The 22067-nt window shown below is 39.3% G+C and overlaps 1 protein-coding gene across 1 annotated transcript in view; it reads left to right on the top strand.

Annotated features, from left to right (window-relative positions):
• The window catches only part of tusc3 (tumor suppressor candidate 3), a 404131-nt gene that overhangs the window by 146221 nt on the left and 235843 nt on the right, over nt 1-22067 (top strand). Inside the window, exon 5 of the mRNA XM_060830630.1 lies at nt 20926-21066. Coding sequence (XP_060686613.1) covers nt 20926-21066 — 141 coding nt within the window. The remainder of the gene's footprint in view (nt 1-20925; nt 21067-22067) is intronic.

Here is a 22067-nt window from a genome sequence, read left to right as displayed (position 1 = left end):
TGTGCTTACTGATATTGCTACACTTACTGGGCACAGAGCTGACGGACTAAATATGCAATGCTGGCATGACACAATGAGAGTGACTAAAGGTAAGACAATTACCTTCATACCAGGATGGCATGTCATGTATGTTTGCTAAAGGTACAGGTCTGGGGGTCTTATTATGCAGTGGTAGTGTTCCTACTCTAAGCCAGGATTTAAGGCCTGTATTCAAGTCCCGCCTACTCCAGGGGTCCATTTATTAACATACTTTCTAATCAACCTGCGCAGGGGTATCTACAGGTCATATCATAGCATCTCCTCATGTCCTTTTCAAGTGTGGGACATACGCAAGGATGAATGATATACTGTCACTGTACATTCATATAAATTTGATAGATATACAACATGACTAGATCCAGTACTTTTATAGTTATCAAAAATTGACAGTGAAGCTTCACTGCTGTTGGCATGGATGGATGCATATCATTTGTCATAGATATATGATTGTTGTTTGCCATGTTTTCTTCAACAGCCGAGTCATCATCGTGTTGATATTTCGTTGAAATATGGTATCTATTTCTTTGCAGGAACTGACCAGTACTCATTACAGCAACATATGATCTAGGCTGGCCAAAATAACATAGTATCTTTCTAGAATTCCAATATTTAGATGAACATCAAGAACTCTTCACTCAAATACTTCATTCCTTTATGCTCATTTATCATGCTCTTGTATCATTTACTCTCTTCTTTCCAACAATATGTTGTTTTGCATGCACTTTGGTGGTGGGAGTGTGTGTGGATCAGTGTTCCAAACATAGTCTGTTCAAGTGTACCAAATATGGCAGTCAATCTTTAGACTGGTGTTATCTTTGATTTGTCACACAAAAAGGAATTTCGTGAAATCATCGTCAGAATATAACTGTCGCAATATCAGTCACAATCTGGAATGAAGACTCAGAAAATAATTTATGTGGAAGAGGAAGAGTTTTTCTTTACTCTTGTGGTTGATGTAATTGGCATGCTTCTTGTGACTTGATCAGATGATCAATTACCTGATTAATGCTGGACCAAGATGTGGGTTCATGTGCTGGTTTCTTTATCTGCTCCCTTGTGTACTATATGTCCATAGCATAGCATGTTTTGATTAGAGCCTACAAAATTCCAACTTGCTTGCCTTGGAAGATTGCGTTATTGGAGAATCTTGTTTGTCTCTGAATGCACAGTATAGATATGATAGCTTGAGAAACTGGTGAATGATGACTTTTATTATTGATCATCTATTGCAGCTGGTAATCATCTGACATAGCTTACTTTGCTCAGGAGTAAGCAACATGTATGAGATCAATGTTAAGATTATTTTTCCAGTTCAGACTTAATAATAACCACTTGTCGGTTGAAAGGAATAACTTTGTTCTGAACAAAGTTTGGAAGTCAGCTAAAAACATTGGAGATGGGTCATTTGGCAATCTAGTTTTTATCCTACTTTTAAATTTGACCCTTGGATTTTCACAAATAGATATTGTGATTATGAAGAAGCATTTGATAGGATTTTTACCAAATATTTCTAATGGTTTGTGGTTAGTAGGAGCAGTGAATAGCTTGCTGAATAGAAATGTATGAAACCAATGAATCCTGAAAACCAGAGCAAGGATATCTCTTTCAGTGTAGGAGTAGTTTGTCTGAGCTGCTGTTCGGACCTAAGAACCAAACATAATAAGCTTGTCATCCTGTAATGTATATACTGCAAAGCCTTTCTGGGATTCACCTATTCTCAGCATAGTGAGCTAAACAAGATGATTATATTGAAGTATCCAGGTACTGGATGACGGTACATTTCTGAGAGATTGAAAAAATGCAGGTGGTCTTCCACCTATATGTACAGTATATTTTTGTGGAGAAGATCTTGAGGGGAAGATGTTTTCATCACCAAATTCAGAATGTGTGGAGATTAAAAAAAAGAAACAAACTGAGACACCTTTTTAAAGTTAATATTTTCTTGCAGCATAGACATCTAGAGTCATGGAGATCTACAGCACAGAAAAAAACACTCAGCCCATTGCATCCATGTTAGTTAAAAACACCTACCCAGCAGTTTCCCAGTGTACATTTTCTATTTTGGAAGGGTCAAGTCTAATGATAGGTTGATGAGTAACTTAAACCAAAGAAGTTGATTTGACTCAAAATGATTTGACATGTATTGCAGTTGGATGTTTTCTTGCCACTGTTATAAGCTGATGGAGGTTTGTATCAAGCTCTTTTTATTCCTTCTAAAAACTGATATCATCTGTGATGCAGAGATAATCTAATAGATTCTCAATGATATAGAATGTGCCTTTAAGATAATCTAAATGGTAAATGATATCAATCAACGGTTGTTCCAGAAGTTGTCAGTTCATGTGACTCCAAGGGTAGATTTAGGAGCCAATATCTATTCTTGACATCTGTCTTGGAAAAGTGCTTGGAATCTGAGAATTTGGGATTATGCTGTATCAGGATAGGATTCTTGTGTGGACATCATTTACTGCATTATTCTGTTGCCATGGATCTTAACATATGCTCACTGTTGGGGAGATATGTCAAGGAGTCATCTTGAGTTCCATGTAGCACTGTCGGTATGTATTCAGAGCTTTTTAGCTACATGTGTGGAAGAGGCCAAAGACTGCTCCAAATCTAGCTTTCACATGGAGCCCAGTGGCCCTATTAATTGCTGCTCAGATTGGAGAAAAGATCAATGACACTCTGGCTTTGCTGGCTGAATACAGTATTTTCATTTATTTTGCCTTACAATAATTACATGCAACATTGGTGTAATTGTTCCATCCTCCTAAGCTATGCATCCAATCCTGTAAAACACCCGTTCATTGATGGACATTCCGATGGACAGTTGCAGATTCCCCATAATCTCATGATGGTTACTGAATATCGTTATCATCACGCTTTGGGATCTTACAACATATCCCATTAATTTGCATTCCAATGTTAACAGTTATACACTTTCTCAGATGTTTACTAGATTCACTTTTTTTTTCTAAAAGACTGTTTGAATTCTGTTGTTCATTAAATCCTTATCAAATTCTCTACTCATTTTATATGTCCTACTACCCTAATCAAAGGAGATACAAGAGGATGCTAATTCCTACTAATTGCGATAAAATTCATAAGGTTTGTTATGTATAAAGTTATGTGGTTATACATGCTATACCTGCACACTAGACTTCTTTAGCCAATAAGTTGTGAGCAGCTTCTGTCCCACCTGACCCTCCAACTCGTTCTGGTCACATACAGTCTTCAAAGATGAAACTTACTGACCCCACTCTAAATATTTCAACAATAACTCTTTCACTTACTAAGATAACATCTATTCCATTAATAAGACTGAAACTCAATCACTTGCACAGCTCAATGAACTTATTGAATTAGGGTTTTGCAAGACATAATTTTGTTCTCCTTTTAACTTATCATTTGTCTCTATTATTGTGAGATCATACTTTTCTTTTAATCCTTGGTAAACGACAAACATCAGGTTGTCTGTCCCCAGACACCACCTATCAGATTGACTCTTACAGACATCTGCAACTGGAGTTTGTACAGAACTCCATGTATCTTAATTTGTAAGATTCTTTATTCAACCTAGACTCTGATACCTTGGATTTATCTTCTTCTCAAAGCTACCATTGTCCCCTAACTTATGTTCTCACTTTAATACTGAACCAAGCAAAATAGTTCTGTTACTGCAGCTAATAATCTTCTTCGCCATACGCATGCCAACTAAAAATCCACAGAGAGCCATATTGTGTCACCTCTGGCCATGGTTGCCCCGATCATAGAATCCCTACAGTGTGGAGACAAGTCATTTGGCCCAACAAATCCACATCGACCCTGCAAAGAGTAACCCACCCGGACCCATTGCCCTGCCCTGTTACTCTACATTTACCCCTGACTGATGCACCTAACCTACACAACCTTGAACACCAGTTTAGCATGGTCAATTCAACTAACATGCAATGGTTGGATTTTGGAGGAAACCGGAGCAAGCAGAGGAAACCCAGGGGAGAATGTGCAAATTCCACACATGCAGTCACCCGAGGGTGGAATCAAACCTGGGTTCCTAGCACGGTAAGGCAGCAGTGCTAACCACTAAGCCCCAATACTTAGAGCGCCATCAATAAACAAACATACGTAATGGAGCTGCACCAATCAGAATGATGCTTAATTTTCTGCATGATGCTGTTTTGTACCATGGAATACAATTTTAGTTTCGGCTCCTATTGATTGCTACACTTTTGAAGAGATTTGATGCTTGGTTGACCACCATCTTTCAGGTGTTGTACTGTATCACCCTTCAAAGTTGTCAGTTGCATCAAACTTGTCTGGGTAGGTTATAGTTCTTGTTGTAGTCTGAAATCTTTACTGTTGCAACAGAGAGAATTGGTGATCATTTATGTAGCATGTACATCCTTGTTGACCAATAATAGGTGGTCCATTTATTTCAATGATGTAACAATTTTCAGGTGCCCATCCCAAGGATTGAGTATATCCTGTGAAGGATCAGTGAGGATTTGATACTTATACTAGCAGCAGTTTTGATTTTGACATATAGTGCATATTTAATATATACCTTTTAGGGTATATCACTTGGATTAAGAAAAGCCTTCTGTATTTCTGTAGACATCCATGTGCTGTGTTAATTTGACAAAATATACTTTTGGATTGGGTCTGTAAGCTTGCACGTTATGCTTATCTTTCAGACTTGGTGCTTGAATACAATGGGTGAACCTTCAACATGTCCTTTCGCATTAGTTCTAGTGCATTAACATCCTTCCATATGTCTGGTGACCAGTACTGTTTATGTTACTCCAAATGTAGTCTAACTACTTCACCGTCAAATGGAAGCATAATCTTTCTAGTCTTGTGTTCAATTCCTCTCACCATAAACCAAAGTATTTTATTAGTTTTCCTGATTACTTACTGTACCTGAAAATGTGTTGATGGAAAAGCGCAGCAGGTCAGGCAGCATCCAAGAAGCAGGAGAATCGATGTTTCGGGCATGAGCCCTTCTTCAGGAATGAGGAAAGTGTGTCTTAAGGTACTAGTTGGTACGTCGGGAAAGGAAGAAGCAGAGGGCTTTGAGTCATTTGTGATGGGGGATGGAGGTGTACAGGGACTGGATGTCCATGGTGAAGATAAGGGCGTTGGGGACCGGGAAAAATCATGGAGGAGGTGGAGGGCGTGGGTGGTGTCCCGAACGTAGGTGGGGAGTTCTTGGACTATGGAGGACAGGACCGTGTTGAGGTATGCAGAGATGAGTTCGGTGGGGCAAGAGCAGGCTGAGACAGTGGGTCGGCCGGGGCAGTCAGGTTTGTGGATTTTGGGCAGGAGGTAGAAACTGGCGGTGCGGGGTTGTGGGACTATGAGGTTGGAGGTCGTGGATGGGAGATTCCCTGAGGTGATGAGGTTATGGATGGTCTGGGAGATGATGGTTTGGTGGTGGGAGGTGGGGTCATGGTCAAGGAGGCAATAGGAGGAGGTGTCCGCGAGCTGGCGTTTAGCCTCAGCGGTGTAAAGGTCGGTGCGCCAAACTTCTACCGCGCCTCCCTTGTCTGCCGGTTTGATAGTGAGGTTGGGGTTTGAACGGAGGGAGTGGAGGGCTGCACATTTGTCACGGGATCCATTACTTCTTCATGAAAAGACTCGATTCCTCTGTGGAATTTTACCTGATTATATTATATTGTATAAGATTAAGCTTAACAACAATGATGCTATTAACTCGTTAAGTGTCATGGGATCCGTCTACTTCTTCATGAAAAGACTTGATTCCTCTGTGGAATTTTACCTGATTATATTGTATTGTATAAGATTAAGCTTAACAGCAATGATGTTATTAACTCGTTAAGTGTCATGGGATCTGTCTACTTCTTCATGAAAAGACTCAATTCTTCTGTGGAATTTTACCTGATTATATTAGATTGTAGCAACAATGATACTATTAACTCTTTATTGTATTTTAGCCTAGCAACAATTAAGTATAACTATGACTATGTGGCAACTGCTCTCTACCAGCTACTTATCAGCTACTTATTGTTTTCTCAGCTAATTAAGTGTTTAACGCGACCTTTAAACAATGCTGACCGAGGCACAGTTTGAGATTCCAGTTCTTTAAACAAATGATGTAATTGCTTAACTTAGACTGTAAGGGATATAAAAGCAGAGCTAAAACAGACAGAACTCACTCTTGTCTTGAAACACAGACAATGAGTCACCCAACCATCCTCTGAACCACCAGGCTTGCAGAAAAGACACATTTGTGCAAAATACAGACCGATCGGATGAAACATACGGACGGCTAAGAGCTTGCTGAAATACGCCTGCCTAAAAGATTCTCGGTTGAGGCACTGCATTCTAGCCTGAAGAAGATACGATCTGAACCAACTAGCTGAAACACGCTAGTCTAAGAAGATCCCATTTGGGACACTCAGGTATTAAGCTCTGCTTTTATCCTAGGTATCTTTTAAGAACATTCAAAAAGGCTGTAACGATTGTGATTAACTGAAAACATCTGATTGTGAGTATTCAACTTATTATATTGATAAATTTCTATTATATTTTACACCACACACTTCGTATTCGCCGAACCTTTATTTGATAAGATATGTTTACCTTTGTGTTGGTATGTTAAGTCTAGAACTTAGCTGAGAAGGCATTAGGATTGACTTAAAGTGAATCCCTCTCACTCCTAGGTGAAAGGATAAACTGAAGGGACCTAGAGACCTGCGATAAACCCAGCCGAGTTTGTAGCTATCAGGACCATACAGTCAATAGGGACCACTGGTAAACTTGACGGGTAACGGCCTCAGGTATATGCCCGAGGTACTGTAGTTTAATCCGGTAGTAACCCATACCTATTGAGGATATCCACCTGAATAACATAACAATTGGCGCCCAACGTGGGGCTCGAGAGATTGCACTATCTTGAACCTCACGGCGTAAATATTATCTTTGTCACCAAATAAACTCCTTCTGTAGGGATATAGCGAATAGTACAAAAAATAAAAGCCCCTCAAAAAGAAAAAGAAAATGGCCAATATACCTGCCTGTTATTTTAGAAATGATTGGGCAGAAATAGTCGCAGCAGGAAACGACAATATAGTCTCTCCACCTAACCTAAGAGGTCAGGAGGTAAGACTGAGGGCAGATGAGTCAGTCCTAGAAGGACTAAACAGACTCAATGGAGAACCTATAGCAGCAAGACACCGATACAGGTTCAGAATAGAATATGTAGATGGAACTCACCATCACTATGATGGATGCATACCAGCAGATGGAACTGGAAACCCCCTAGAACCAGCCCACCAGCATACCGCTGGCGTTCTACCAGCTCAACATACGGTAACAGTAATTAGAAGAGAAACAGACCTAAGGGGAAGAGAAGTACCGCTAGTACCAGGCATGTCAGAACATACCTGGGCAGAAGATATAGCTCAGCAAATTATAGTGGCAGCAGACAGAGTGCTCCAAATACCCCAACTAAATAGAGTAGCAGCACAAGTCCTAGTGGCGCAACATGCTGTAGAAAAAGCCCGATGGCTAATCAATAATCCCAGGCCCGGACAATCCGGACAAGCACCACAACCGGTAGCAGCCCGCCGTGTGTACGGTGATCCCTCACTGAAGAATTTTAAAATCTGCTTCCTAGACTTTCCCTCAGATGACAGAGCAGCAATAAAATATATAATTCAACATTTCGAAAAACTAAAAGCCTTCGTGGAAGGACTAACCCCCCAAGAAAATTCAGATTTATTTAAAGCCCTGGATTGTCCTGCTTTAGATCAGGAACCGCACACCACCATAAATCTAGTTACCATACTCCATGAAGCCCACAACCGGGTATATGGAACCCAAAGAGCAGAAGCAGCCAACAAGATATTCAAAACACTCCTGGAATCAGGGAGAACAATGCTCCAGGTAGCACAATCCGCTGAAGATCTAGAAATAAACTATGTCCAAGTCAGGTCGCAATTATTCAGACAATTCCAGAACGAAGGCCATGCAAACAGGCTCAGGGAAGCCACAAACAGAGCACTAGGACAGGAACAAAACCCATGGCAAGTATTCAGACAAGAATTAATCAACTTAGGAGAAGTCCTCAATCTATCCCTAGATAGAATAGGAAAACAAAATCCCCACGGACCTCAACCAGAAGCCAAGGAAAGGAAATCAGAAAAACCTAAATCAGAAACCCAGAAATCCAAGGCGCAAGGACGCCAACAAAACCAAAGAAAACCATGGACATACCGACCCCAATATGAACCATTGGTTCAGGTAGTGGAAAAAGTCCAACCCAGAAACCAGGGACCTCCCCGACAGCAGCTACCTCCTAGACCAATTCCAGGAGTAAGCCCAAACTATTTAGGGAGAAACCCCATTCCGAATTATCAAGACCCAAGAGCTAGAGGGGGATACCAACCTCCACTACAGCCAGCCCAGCAACCACAACAACCTCGGGAATATAGGCCACCCCAACAAAATTTTAGACCTAGGCCTCCAAATGGACAAGTTCAACAAGAACGATACAACCTGAGACCCAGAAACAGTCAGGGACAAGCAATAACCTCTGGATCAGCCAGAGTGCAAACACAAGGGGACGAAAGGAATACAGAAGGGCAAAGAATCCACCAGACAGGGATGGTGAGAAAACCCAGACAGACAGCAGCAGAACCATGCTACCCTCAAGAACAAGGAAAAATAGAGGGGTATAAACCCCACAGACAGCAATGGCTCACAATAATGCTAGACACAGGGGCAGAAATGTCATTAATGGACAAAAGTTTGGCAGAAAAACTAAACATACCAAAAGTAGGAACAGAACCTTATCAGGGCATAGGAGCACCTGTAAAATGGGCAGATGTAGGAAAAATCAAATTAATCCTAAAAAATGGAAAACAAATAGAGACTAAAGCTCTAATTATAGAAGGTCTAAAAGACCAGGGAGAACCAGTAATATTAGGATGGGAAGACATTAAAGGACACAAACTACTAGAACAAACAGAAGACAAAAGAACAGAAGACTTAAAAGAAATTTTAGATAAAGAAAGCAACCCCAAAATCAGAGCAAAAATAAAACACCTAGTGCAAACTCACTGGGAAATCTGGCAAAAAGACTCATACCATTGCGGTAATCTAAACATTGATCCCACTCCCACAGGAATGGGACACTTCAAAATCAAAAAGAAGTATGGCATCAACAAACCAGAGATAGCTAGGGAAATCCAAAAAGTCATAGAAAGACTTGAGGAACAGGGAGTCCTAATAGAAAAAGGATCCCCATACAATACACCCATAATTGGAATACCAAAGCCTGATAAGCCAGGAAAGTACAGACTTGTCTGTGACTACCGAGACTTGAATTCAGGATCAGTGCCCTTCTCGTCATACTTTAAAGGAGCTCAGACTACATTGAATACCTTAAGAAGGGAGAAATATAAAACTACCCTAGACTTATCAAATGGATTTTGGAGTCATCCAATCCCAAAAGAAGAGTGGCCATATACAGCCATAACAGACACCCTAGGGAGACAATTAGTTTGGACCAGACTCCCTCAGGGATACCTAAACAGCCCAGTAATATTTTCTGCAGAAGTCAGAAAAACAGTACAAAACTTAGCTCCGCCAGGACAAATAGAATGCTATGTAGATGATATTTATATCACTCATGGTGACCTAGAAGAACATTTTGCCTGCCTACATAGAATAATGGAACACCTGTACCATAAGGGATATATAATTGGACTAGCAAAATCCCAGATCGCCAGAGAAAAGGTAGAATACTTAGGAGTGGAACTAACCAATGAAGGAAAAGGACTAACTGAAGAATACAGTGAAAAAATAGCTGATATTCAACCTCCTACCAAAATTAAAGAATTACAAGCAATATTAGGCCTATGTAACTATGCCAGAGACTTTGTCCCAGGATATGCAGAAATATCTAAACCCCTGTACAAAAAACTAACCGAGAAAGTATTCTCATGGACTGAAGAAGATCAAAATAACCTAAATGAACTAATCAACCAATTAAATAAAGCAGAAAACATGGGAAAGCATGAACCAGGGAAAGACATTACACTAGAAGTAATTATAGGGCAAGAAAGTGCCACCGTAAGAGTAACCAGTCAAGGACAGAACAAACCCTTCCAATATATCTCTTTAAACTTTACAGAAACAGAGAGGAAATACCCAAAAATAGAAAAAACATGGGTAGCCATAACTAGAGCAGTGGAACCCATCAGAAAAATCCAAGGGGAAGGAAAGATAATTATCCTCACGGAATTGGCAGAATTACAATCCAAACAACAAAAAATAGAAAGGAGCCAAAGGGTCCACTCGGCCAGGTATGAAAAATGGGATATCCTACTAGCTGACCCCACTATAGAAATACAGCCCCTTACAGGAAAAACAGATACTTGGTGGACACCGAAATATAAACTAGCTGCTACTGAAGAAAAAACTGAATTCAATCCAGATATGTACATCTATACAGATGGTAGTGCCCAAAGAGGCCTGGATAAACAAGGTAAAGAAGAAAAATTAACAGGAATAGGAATAGTAATTGGTACAAAACTAAACAATGAGTTCCAAGAAGAAAAGGTCTTAGAAATAAAAGGACCACTGGGAGGTTCAGCCCAGAAAACAGAAGTAAAGGCGTTAGAATTAGCCTTAAAAGAAGCAAGCCAATTTCCTGCAGAACTCCAAATTCTCGTTTGTACAGATAGCTTTTATGCCAGTAGAGGCTATAACGAGGAACTAGATAAATGGAGTGAAAAAGGATTCCATGATTGTAGGAATCACCCCATACAATATAGACAAATATGGGAAGAAATAGCTAGATTAAAAGAAAACCTCCCAAATGTAAAAGTAATACATGTCAGAGGACACCAGAAAGAAGGTGAACACAAAAAAGGAAATGATCTAGCTGACCGAGCAGCCAAAGCCGCAAGTTTGGGAAAAGAATATAAAATAAGAGTAATAACTAGGCAAATGAAAAAAGAGAATCAGGACAAAGAATTGGAAGACTTACTTCAGGGCAAGGAAGTAAAAGGATACCCTAAAAATCAGGACTACTGGGAAGAATCTGATGGGGTAGTCAAAACCAAATTTAAAGATCAAACCACAGAACAGGCTAAGATAATACCCCCTAGGAAAGGGAGAAGAGAACTTATCAAGACGGCCCACAAAGGCTTAGGGGCCATGCATCCAGGAATAAAAACCACTCAGTCACACCTAAAGCAGAAATACTGGTGGCCTGGGATGAATGCAGAAGTTAAAAGATATTGTAATGAATGCAAAACTTGCCTAAAATATAATATCAAGGGAGGAACTAAAAAAGAACCAAAAATTATTCGGTCACAAAATATGGAGCCCGGGGATAAATGGATAATGGATTTTATCGGCCCATTGCCGACCTCTCACGGGAAAAAGCCATTTAAAAGACCGAATAAATATTGCCTAGTATGTATTGATGAATGTACCGGATTCACCACCCTGATCCCAACAAAGAGTTGTAGGACACAAGATGCTATAGAAGCTAGTGAGTTGATTCTGGTCGCTAACGGGCCTCCCAGAGTAATTCATACAGACCAAGGACCTGGCTTTAAAAACCAGGACTTTAACATGTGGTGTACCGCTCATGGGATACAGCTTGAGTTTAGCACACCTTACCATCCTGAATCGGCAGGAAAGGTAGAACGGAGAAACCAAGATGTCAAACTAGCCTTGGCAAAATTATTGTGCACTCGCGGTGGTAGTTGGAGTCAATGGTTGAAGGAGGTGCAGCTGGCCATCAATAACACACCCATAGATCTCTTAGGAGCAGAGAACCATATAACTCCGCACTATTTGAGATATGGAGTACAAATGAATACAGAAAATAAGCCTGAAATAGAAACCCAAACTAAACTTAAAAAAGAATGGATAGATCTCCTAAAAACTAAAAAAGAAGAATTAAGACAACAAAGGGAACAGAAAATTCAAGAAGACAGAAAATTTTGGCAACCTAAAGTAGGAGATTGGGTACAAGAGAAAAAACAAAATAAATCAGGAAGAGCCTTTAAAGCCCGCTATCATTTGCCTCAACAGATAATCCAAGTAGGAAATAGGACAGTGACAGTCGGGAAGGAAGGCAAGGAAAGGACTTTATCTGTAGATAATATAAGACCAGTTAACAAAGACTAAGAACATGGCAGATTGGATGGCTGTATATTTAGGAGAAGAAGAGAAACACAGGGAACAAATGGAGGGATTTTTAACCTCCAAGAGAGATGTAAACAGCAGAAATGAAAAAAAAATTGGAAACAAATATTTAAAGAAAAAAAAACAAAAACAGAACAATATGGAGTTAGGACAATTAGGGAAAGGCAAAAGGATACCAAAAGTAAAGAAACCCTCCTAAACTTAAATCAAAAAAAAAACCAAGAAAGAAGAGACTAAGACGATTAAACAAAAGAAACTCACGGCAGAACACTGCTCTAAGTGTAATATAGTTCAACACACCCTACTATTTATAGTATTAGCCTTTCTAACTATAGGATGGATACTTCAGGCAGTAATAAAGCGCAGCCTGGAATGTAACACAGGTAATAACCCCGACAGCAACAGTAACTCGACAAATTCAGCAGGAATGCCTCTAATAATAGGAGGATTAACCCTATCTAACATGGCCCTAGTAATGTTAGGACTAATTGCGCAAGCTCAAAAATATGAAACTTGGACAGATCCAAGACCCTCAGCAGAAATAATAGGAGAAGAAATTATAGGACACACATACACCTTAGACATAATAGTCTTAAAACAGGAGCTTGGGAATGAAAACCAAGAACAAGATCAAAGAATAGATAATCTTATACAAAATTGGATAGACAAATTACTATCTTATAGTATACAAAATGTTACAACAAATGAAGAAACCTCAGAGAGAGATAGATGGCTCTACTGTTTATACAAAACGTATAACTGTTCAGACTATCAGAGTCCAGGATCGAAAAACCACTATAACTGCTCCTATCCACATATTGGCAACCCCCTAACTAATATGAACACTCACCAACCGATAATACTATATGCAAACTCTACTTGGCACTACCAAGAAGGAGGTGACCAAGGACAAAGATGAAATGCCAGAGGTGACACGGATCAGGCTTACCTCACCCTACTAAGACAAGATGATACGCAAGTTCAAGGATTAGGAACTTATTACCCTAAGAAAATGTTTAAAGAAAACGAAACACTGATAATATGCGATCCTACCATCTTTAACCAATCCAAGTCCAGAGAACAAATAGGAGAATTACTAAAGAAACCAGTAAACTTTACGAAGTTATTCAGACAAGATATAGATGTCTGTAACCACTTTGCCTTAGGGTATGAAGCAGAATTATCCTTACCTAAAGAGACCAAGGGAAAGAATGGGAAGATGTAAACCACAAGAGACAAACAAATGAATCCTGTTACTATTATTATAAAAATAACACTCATATAATTGGATGCACCGATAAAGCCACACAATGTTATAGTCCATCAGGATACAATACCGCTCTCCTCCAAAACTGCCCAAATGATAATAGAGCAAAAACAAATGAAACCCATGGACCATGGTCCTGCAAAATTCCCAACTCAGGAAAAGTAGTATATATAGAACACGGTAGATTTAAATGTGGATACACTTATGAAGTTCCTTAGGATAATTACGATGAAAATAATACCAAAAAGTATAACACTGAGGCAGAAAACCCAGATGGAAATCAAACATCTAAATGGAAATCAGTATATCAAGACTGGGAAAAATTAAAATACTTCCTAAAAGACCCACAAAGACAGGGAACTGAAATAAAAGTAGAAAATACAACTCTGTACTGCTACCATTGGGGCAGGATGTACTGCTACAAAACAAAGCAGAATGCCACCTTTTGGGAACAATCTTCTCCTGATAGATGGCTGGTGATAACCACAAATCAAAAAAAGCAGTAACAGCAGCGATAATGATAATAATAATAATAATAATAGACAACAGGCAGAAGCATATATTAAGGATTTATTCAAAAATCAGAAATACAATGGGAAAACTCAAAAAAACCTAATAATAGAAGTGATAACAATCAAAAAAGGCCAAGCCTGGCAAATTGCCTTTAATGACCTTAGAAATCAATTAAATGTAATAACTAGACGATGGTTGCATAACACCGTAAGAACAGAAAACAGGACAACAGCTGATTTAACCTCAAGGGTATACAGATCCCACGTGGAAAACAAAGATCAACAACTAAAGATCTCACTAGTAGAGATCAAATCCATTCTCACAAACGAAAATTACGAAACTAAAATAAAACAACCAATTTGGCAAAGCCTAAAAAATGGGTGGCTAAAAAAGGAAAAATGTATTCAAATTAACAATCAGCCTCAACTGATCGAATTCTCTAATTTAATCCTATTAAAACCCTGTGATAATAACAAGGTTCAATATGTTAAAAAAGATTGCCAGATAGAGTACTTCCATCTGGAAATACCTGGCTAACAAACCAGTCAGGAGAATTTAATGTTACGACAGGACATGTCGGATGTAATGGCAAAATTATGAGACAAAACAGAGAAACTTATAAGAACCCGGCAGAAAAAAATTAACCTAAAAATAGAAAAACCCAAACCTGACCTAGAACATTTTGAAAGAATGCTAACCATCTATTCAGAAAAGCAATGGATGGAGATAACCTTCTCGGGCCCAACGGATGACGAGAAGCTAAAGACCTTCCAGAACCTAATATCAAAAGAAAGGAAGGCTGACCAAAAAACTCTACAGGAAGAGATAAAAATATGGGTAGAAGAATCACGAAAAAATTGGTATGATAACTTGCATATTAATGCATGGACTATGTCAGCATTACAAACTACTGCAAACATTTGGGTGCAAATCTATGATTGGATTTATTGGATTCTATCATGACTTGGCCTAGAACAATATACACCGCTCTTAGTGGGACTTATCCTACTCTGGGTGTTTGTGGTCGTAATTTGGCCATTCCTCAAGCCATTAATCAAGGGATTGATTCCAGAACGAAAATAAACCACATTCTGCTTCCTCGACCGGCAAGCATGGATGAAACCACAACCAAATACCAAGAAGTCCTAGACTTCCTGGGAAAACAAAACCAAGACTTACTTGGGACTCTGAACTATTGTGAAGGAACGGGAATTCCTCGAACCAATGTGATATTTTCTCCCACATGAAAGAACAATTTAGCCCTGTAGTCATGCCCGTAAGTCTATGGGACGCCTACTGCCACCACCTACCCATTATAGGAGGAAACATTCTGAAAGGACTCCAGCTCCTTTGGGGCTTGGTAGAATATAAATGGGTCCATTTGACCCTAGGTATAGGACTAATTCTCACAATTATGATTGGCTTTGAATTTAAACGAAGAAAATTTGAAATTACTAAGGGAGAATGGGGATCGTTTTTAACACTGATCTCCTCAACCATAATCATATCTTTTAATTACGAACCAGAATGGGCCATTTCTTGTGCTACCATTCACTTGATTCTAAAGACATTAATTGTCTGTCATTCGGTCTTAACACAGACCTCAAACCAGGATAAACCTTCGTTTGTCCAAACCAAAAACCAAACCAAACCTTTGAAACACAGACGCGACCCGTCTTTGGGTGACGCTAAATCAGAAAAACAAAATAAGTCCAAGCAGCTACCACCTTGGAAGAAACCAAAACCACAGAAAACCTGCGTACCAAAATGGAACCAAAAACTTACATTACTGGAACTCAACAAACCCTCTGCATCTATGCGAAAAAAAAACAACCTCAATATTCCTTTATCAATATCCAAAAATTAAAGAATGGGTAACTAGAAAGAAGGAAACCAACACCACACGGAATACGGATGGTGGACTGAGCCAAGAACAGTTCTAAAAGAACACAACATTGGACAATGTTTAAATTGTAATGGACGTAAAAAGCCACAGAGACTAATATGCACATTTTGCTCAATGCTATTCGAAGAATTGAATATGAACATATTACTTTCTGTATGCAAACCAACAAAGATGTTGCCAGACCCAGATTTGATCAAAGGGGAACGCATTCGACAAACACCCCTTTCAAAAGAATATATGGTACAGTATGACCGTAGAAGAGGCCATAACCTGGCTGAACACTTAATGATACTCTCCAAAGGAAAATATACCTTTGTGGACTGTCTGAACTATGTTGCAAAACTACAAAAGCGGAATGAAGAAAACCTAACTGACCTAAACATGCTCCGATCCAACATAAAACAAGACGAGTTTAATTACGTAACCAGAGAAGCCAACAGACCGTTACCTCATCCACAAATCGATATGATAACCGAATGGTCAAAATGGACATGGTCACCTAAAGCCATAGAAACGGTGGTAACTTATACATCACCGACCCATGATTGGAAATGGACGGAAAGAGAATATAAGAACCCACCTGGATACAATGACTGCCTCCTGAGGGAACTCCGGAGAAAACACAAAATATCCCCCTACATGGCATGCGAAAGAGACCGCAAACAGGATCTCAAAGACTACCATGAGTACAAAATGAGGATTCTGAATGAAAGACCAAAACGGATGGTCCAACAAACTTCATGGTACAGTTGGAAACACGATGGCTGTCAAGGCCCCGAACCAAAACCAACATGGAAACCAGAGGTCCGGCTCTTTGACCACCAACATGATTGGAAACGAAATCCACTGATGAAATTCGTCGGAACCCCAACAACTGAATCTGATCATGAAACCCGCCATGGGAAATCTGACTCAGAATGATTTCGCATAATTAAATGAAATGTATGCGTTGATTTAATGTTGCCTTTTCTGCTTTACTCACAATAGCTCTCATAATAAGAGCGTCAACTGCAACAAACTACACCGCTGATGAATAAAGTGAAGATAATAATAATGGAGCGCAGAAAAACGAAAAACTCCTGATACATGCTGCTATTGGTACAACAATCATTGTAGAACTCTGTTCAGCTATCATTTGAACTTTTTAAAGACACATGGGGAAATCTCGCTTTTCAAGAGGGGGATGTCACGGGATCCATTACTTCTTCATGAAAAGACTCGATTCCTCTGTGGAATTTTACCTGATTATATTATATTGTATAAGATTAAGCTTAACAACAATGATGCTATTAACTCGTTAAGTGTCATGGGATCCGTCTACTTCTTCATGAAAAGACTTGATTCCTCTGTGGAATTTTACCTGATTATATTGTATTGTATAAGATTAAGCTTAACAGCAATGATGTTATTAACTCGTTAAGTGTCATGGGATCTGTCTACTTCTTCATGAAAAGACTCAATTCTTCTGTGGAATTTTACCTGATTATATTAGATTGTAGCAACAATGATACTATTAACTCTTTATTGTATTTTAGCCTAGCAACAATTAAGTATAACTATGACTATGTGGCAACTGCTCTCTACCAGCTACTTATCAGCTACTTATTGTTTTCTCAGCTAATTAAGTGTTTAACGCGACCTTTAAACAATGCTGACCGAGGCACAGTTTGAGATTCCAGTTCTTTAAACAAATGATGTAATTGCTTAACTTAGACTGTAAGGGATATAAAAGCAGAGCTAAAACAGACAGAACTCACTCTTGTCTTGAAACACAGACAATGAGTCACCCAACCATCCTCTGAACCACCAGGCTTGCAGAAAAGACACATTTGTGCAAAATACAGACCGATCGGATGAAACATACGGACGGCTAAGAGCTTGCTGAAATACGCCTGCCTAAAAGATTCTCGGTTGAGGCACTGCATTCTAGCCTGAAGAAGATACGATCTGAACCAACTAGCTGAAACACGCTAGTCTAAGAAGATCCCATTTGGGACACTCAGGTATTAAGCTCTGCTTTTATCCTAGGTATCTTTTAAGAACATTCAAAAAGGCTGTAACGATTGTGATTAACTGAAAACATCTGATTGTGAGTATTCAACTTATTATATTGATAAATTTCTATTATATTTTACACCACACACTTCGTATTCGCCGAACCTTTATTTGATAAGATATGTTTACCTTTGTGTTGGTATGTTAAGTCTAGAACTTAGCTGAGAAGGCATTAGGATTGACTTAAAGTGAATCCCTCTCACTCCTAGGTGAAAGGATAAACTGAAGGGACCTAGAGACCTGCGATAAACCCAGCCGAGTTTGTAGCTATCAGGACCATACAGTCAATAGGGACCACTGGTAAACTTGACGGGTAACGGCCTCAGGTATATGCCCGAGGTACTGTAGTTTAATCCGGTAGTAACCCATACCTATTGAGGATATCCACCTGAATAACATAACAATGGGGGCCAATTGTTATGTTATTCAGGTGGATATCCTCAATAGGTATGGGTTACTACCGGATTAAACTACAGTACCTCGGGCATATACCTGAGGCCGTTACCCGTCAAGTTTACCAGTGGTCCCTATTGACTGTATGGTCCTGATAGCTACAAACTCGGCTGGGTTTATCGCAGGTCTCTAGGTCCCTTCAGTTTATCCTTTCACCTAGGAGTGAGAGGGATTCACTTTAAGTCAATCCTAATGCCTTCTCAGCTAAGTTCTAGACTTAACATACCAACACAAAGGTAAACATATCTTATCAAATAAAGGTTCGGCGAATACGAAGTGTGTGGTGTAAAATATAATAGAAATTTATCAATATAATAAGTTGAATACTCACAATCAGATGTTTTCAGTTAATCACAATCGTTACAGCCTTTTTGAATGTTCTTAAAAGATACCTAGGATAAAAGCAGAGCTTAATACCTGAGTGTCCCAAATGGGATCTTCTTAGACTAGCGTGTTTCAGCTAGTTGGTTCAGATCGTATCTTCTTCAGGCTAGAATGCAGTGCCTCAACCGAGAATCTTTTAGGCAGGCGTATTTCAGCAAGCTCTTAGCCGTCCGTATGTTTCATCCGATCGGTCTGTATTTTGCACAAATGTGTCTTTTCTGCAAGCCTGGTGGTTCAGAGGATGGTTGGGTGACTCATTGTCTGTGTTTCAAGACAAGAGTGAGTTCTGTCTGTTTTAGCTCTGCTTTTATATCCCTTACAGTCTAAGTTAAGCAATTACATCATTTGTTTAAAGAACTGGAATCTCAAACTGTGCCTCGGTCAGCATTGTTTAAAGGTCGCGTTAAACACTTAATTAGCTGAGAAAACAATAAGTAGCTGATAAGTAGCTGGTAGAGAGCAGTTGCCACATAGTCATAGTTATACTTAATTGTTGCTAGGCTAAAATACAATAAAGAGTTAATAGTATCATTGTTGCTACAATCTAATATAATCAGGTAAAATTCCACAGAAGAATTGAGTCTTTTCATGAAGAAGTAGACAGATCCCATGACACTTAACGAGTTAATAACATCATTGCTGTTAAGCTTAATCTTATACAATACAATATAATCAGGTAAAATTCCACAGAGGAATCAAGTCTTTTCATGAAGAAGTAGACGGATCCCATGACACTTAACGAGTTAATAGCATCATTGTTGTTAAGCTTAATCTTATACAATATAATATAATCAGGTAAAATTCCACAGAGGAATCGAGTCTTTTCATGAAGAAGTAATGGATCCCGTGACACATTCTGAGGGTGAGAGGTTGGGTTAGAGGGGTGGAGAGGTTGAGGCGGTTAATGTCGCGGTGGCAGTTGGCAATGAAGAGATCGAGGGCATGTAACAGGCCAGCATGGGGTGTCCATGTGGATGGGGGGTGTTGGAGGTGGGAAAAGGGGTCGTCAGAGGGTGAGTGAGAATCCTGTTTGAAGAAGTAGGCGTGGAGGCGTCCTTGTAGAGGGAGGAAGAGAGCTTCTTCAAGGAAGGCATCCTTGCAAGACGATTCGCAGTAGGTTAAAATCTTCGAGGAGAAAGTGAGGACTGCAGATGCTGGAGATCAGAGCTGAAAATGTATTGCTGGAAAGCGCAGCAGGTCAGGCAGCATCCAAGGAACAGGAGAATCGACGTTTCGGGCATGAGTCCTCCTTCAGGAATGAGTAAAGTGTGCAATTTTATACTGTCCTACGTTGTATTTACTTATCTATATATCTTTGTACGCTCATTACATCCTCTTCACAATTCACTTATAAAATTGTAATGAGCTGAGGCCCTCTGGTTGACCCTTGTAGCACACCACGTGACATCCTACAAGCCTGAAAAAGACCTCCTAACATTTACTGTCTGTTTCCTGTTTAGCAAGCCAATCTTCTGCCCATGGCAATCTGTTAACACCTACACTGTGAGCTTTTTGTGCAACTTATGTTAGATAACATCAATAGTTTGCTTTACCTGAGGAACAATGGTGAATCAGATGTGTTTTTATAATAATCCAATCATCTCATAGTCAACACTGCTGATAGCAGAACTTTTACTTCCCTGTTTCATTATCAGAATAAGTCCCTAGATTCTATTATAGGTATCTCTGGACCATTAGTTTTGACAGGGAAATTTCATATTACAAACATTTGGTCTTACAAGCATTGCAATGGTAAGGTTACTGTGTGAAAGCATAAAGTCCCTGTAGCAATCTGAATGCAAATCACATTACAACCATATTTGTGTCATTTTTGAAGAAAAAGCCCATAACACAGTGCAACTTTTGGTCCTCTGGAATTTGCTTCAAAATTGCACAGTACTGTTTGGGATGCACCAACATTTTTGAGTTTTTGTAGTATTAAAAACATCTCACCAATTTCTGAGAACATATTTGCACTTAAAGAGTTGGATTGATTATTCCCAGAAACTTGCATTAAAGTTGAGTCTGGCTTTTGCATTTCAACTGCAATTCACATGAAGAGACATACATAAGGGAGTCCTTGTGGATGATATGAATGTTTTCTCTTTTATTTTTACAGATTCGTGTATTTAGGCCCCCTAACTACTCAGGAACCATTGCCTTAGCTCTTCTAGTTTCACTAGTAGGTGGTTTATTATATCTACGGAGAAATAACCTGGAATTCATCTATAACAAGACAGGATGGGCTATGGCTGCTTTGGTATGTATCCACATGACGTGGAGTTAAATTGTCATTCCAAATCTTTGTTGTTGGTTTGGTGATGTTGTATTAAGTGGTAACATTAATTGTAATTGTTTTTCTCTAGTTTTTTATGAGTTATTTAGAGGTTGTACCAGTCCTGAAACAGAATACTGGAGAAACACAGCAGGTCTGGCAGCATCTGTTGAGGAAAAAAAAAACAGATTAATGTTTCAAATTCAGTGACACTTCATCAGAACACGTCAGAACATCTGTTCCTACATCTCACTCTGCCTTTCACAGACACTCAAGAAAAATATACTGGACCTATGATCTTCCCAGATAGTCCTCATGAACATGCATTTGTGAGCAACACAATGACGGTGGAGCCAGACATTTCTGCCTTGGATGAGCAATATCCCACATTTAGTCAGGAGAAATTTCAGTTCAAGCATCATGACTCTTTTTGTGCCTTACTGTCATCACTTCAAAGGAGCACCCTGATGTACACCCAAAGAACACCAAAAGCTGTACCCAGCAAAACATGTCAAATCTAGTTCAAAGTACTATATCCTGGGTACTTTACTCAGGCAGGGATGCCAGCACTACACAAGAAAACTTCCATCTGGATTAAAGTCATCCCTATATAAAAAGTTGATTCCCAACTTTTTATTCTGAGAGAATGGGCCTCCAATATAAAGCTATACATAATTTGACAATGACTGGAATATCTCACCTTGAATTGTTAGTATGAAAATTAAAAAGTGTCGAAATTTCCTTTTTGAGGCATGTTGTTAGGGTACTTAGTATCCTACTTTTAATTGATCTAGGTGGACTTGGTGCAGATACTGAAAATGCTGCATAAATGGAAAGTAATTCTGTTTCATCCACAATCAAGACTAGATCTCACCTGAGTTAATACAAAATATCATGTAAAATCCATTCAACAAATTTGGGATTATTTCTTCTGGAATTTGTAGGATCAAAAATACATCAGTTGTGGTTGCTGAAAATTATATCTC

The sequence above is a fragment of the Hemiscyllium ocellatum genome, chromosome 1, assembly GCF_020745735.1.
Source record: "Hemiscyllium ocellatum isolate sHemOce1 chromosome 1, sHemOce1.pat.X.cur, whole genome shotgun sequence".
In the NCBI taxonomy this organism is placed as follows: Eukaryota; Metazoa; Chordata; class Chondrichthyes; order Orectolobiformes; family Hemiscylliidae; genus Hemiscyllium; species Hemiscyllium ocellatum.
The sequence above is the reverse complement of the archived record's forward strand: the minus strand, read 5'-3'. Positions and strand labels throughout refer to the sequence as shown.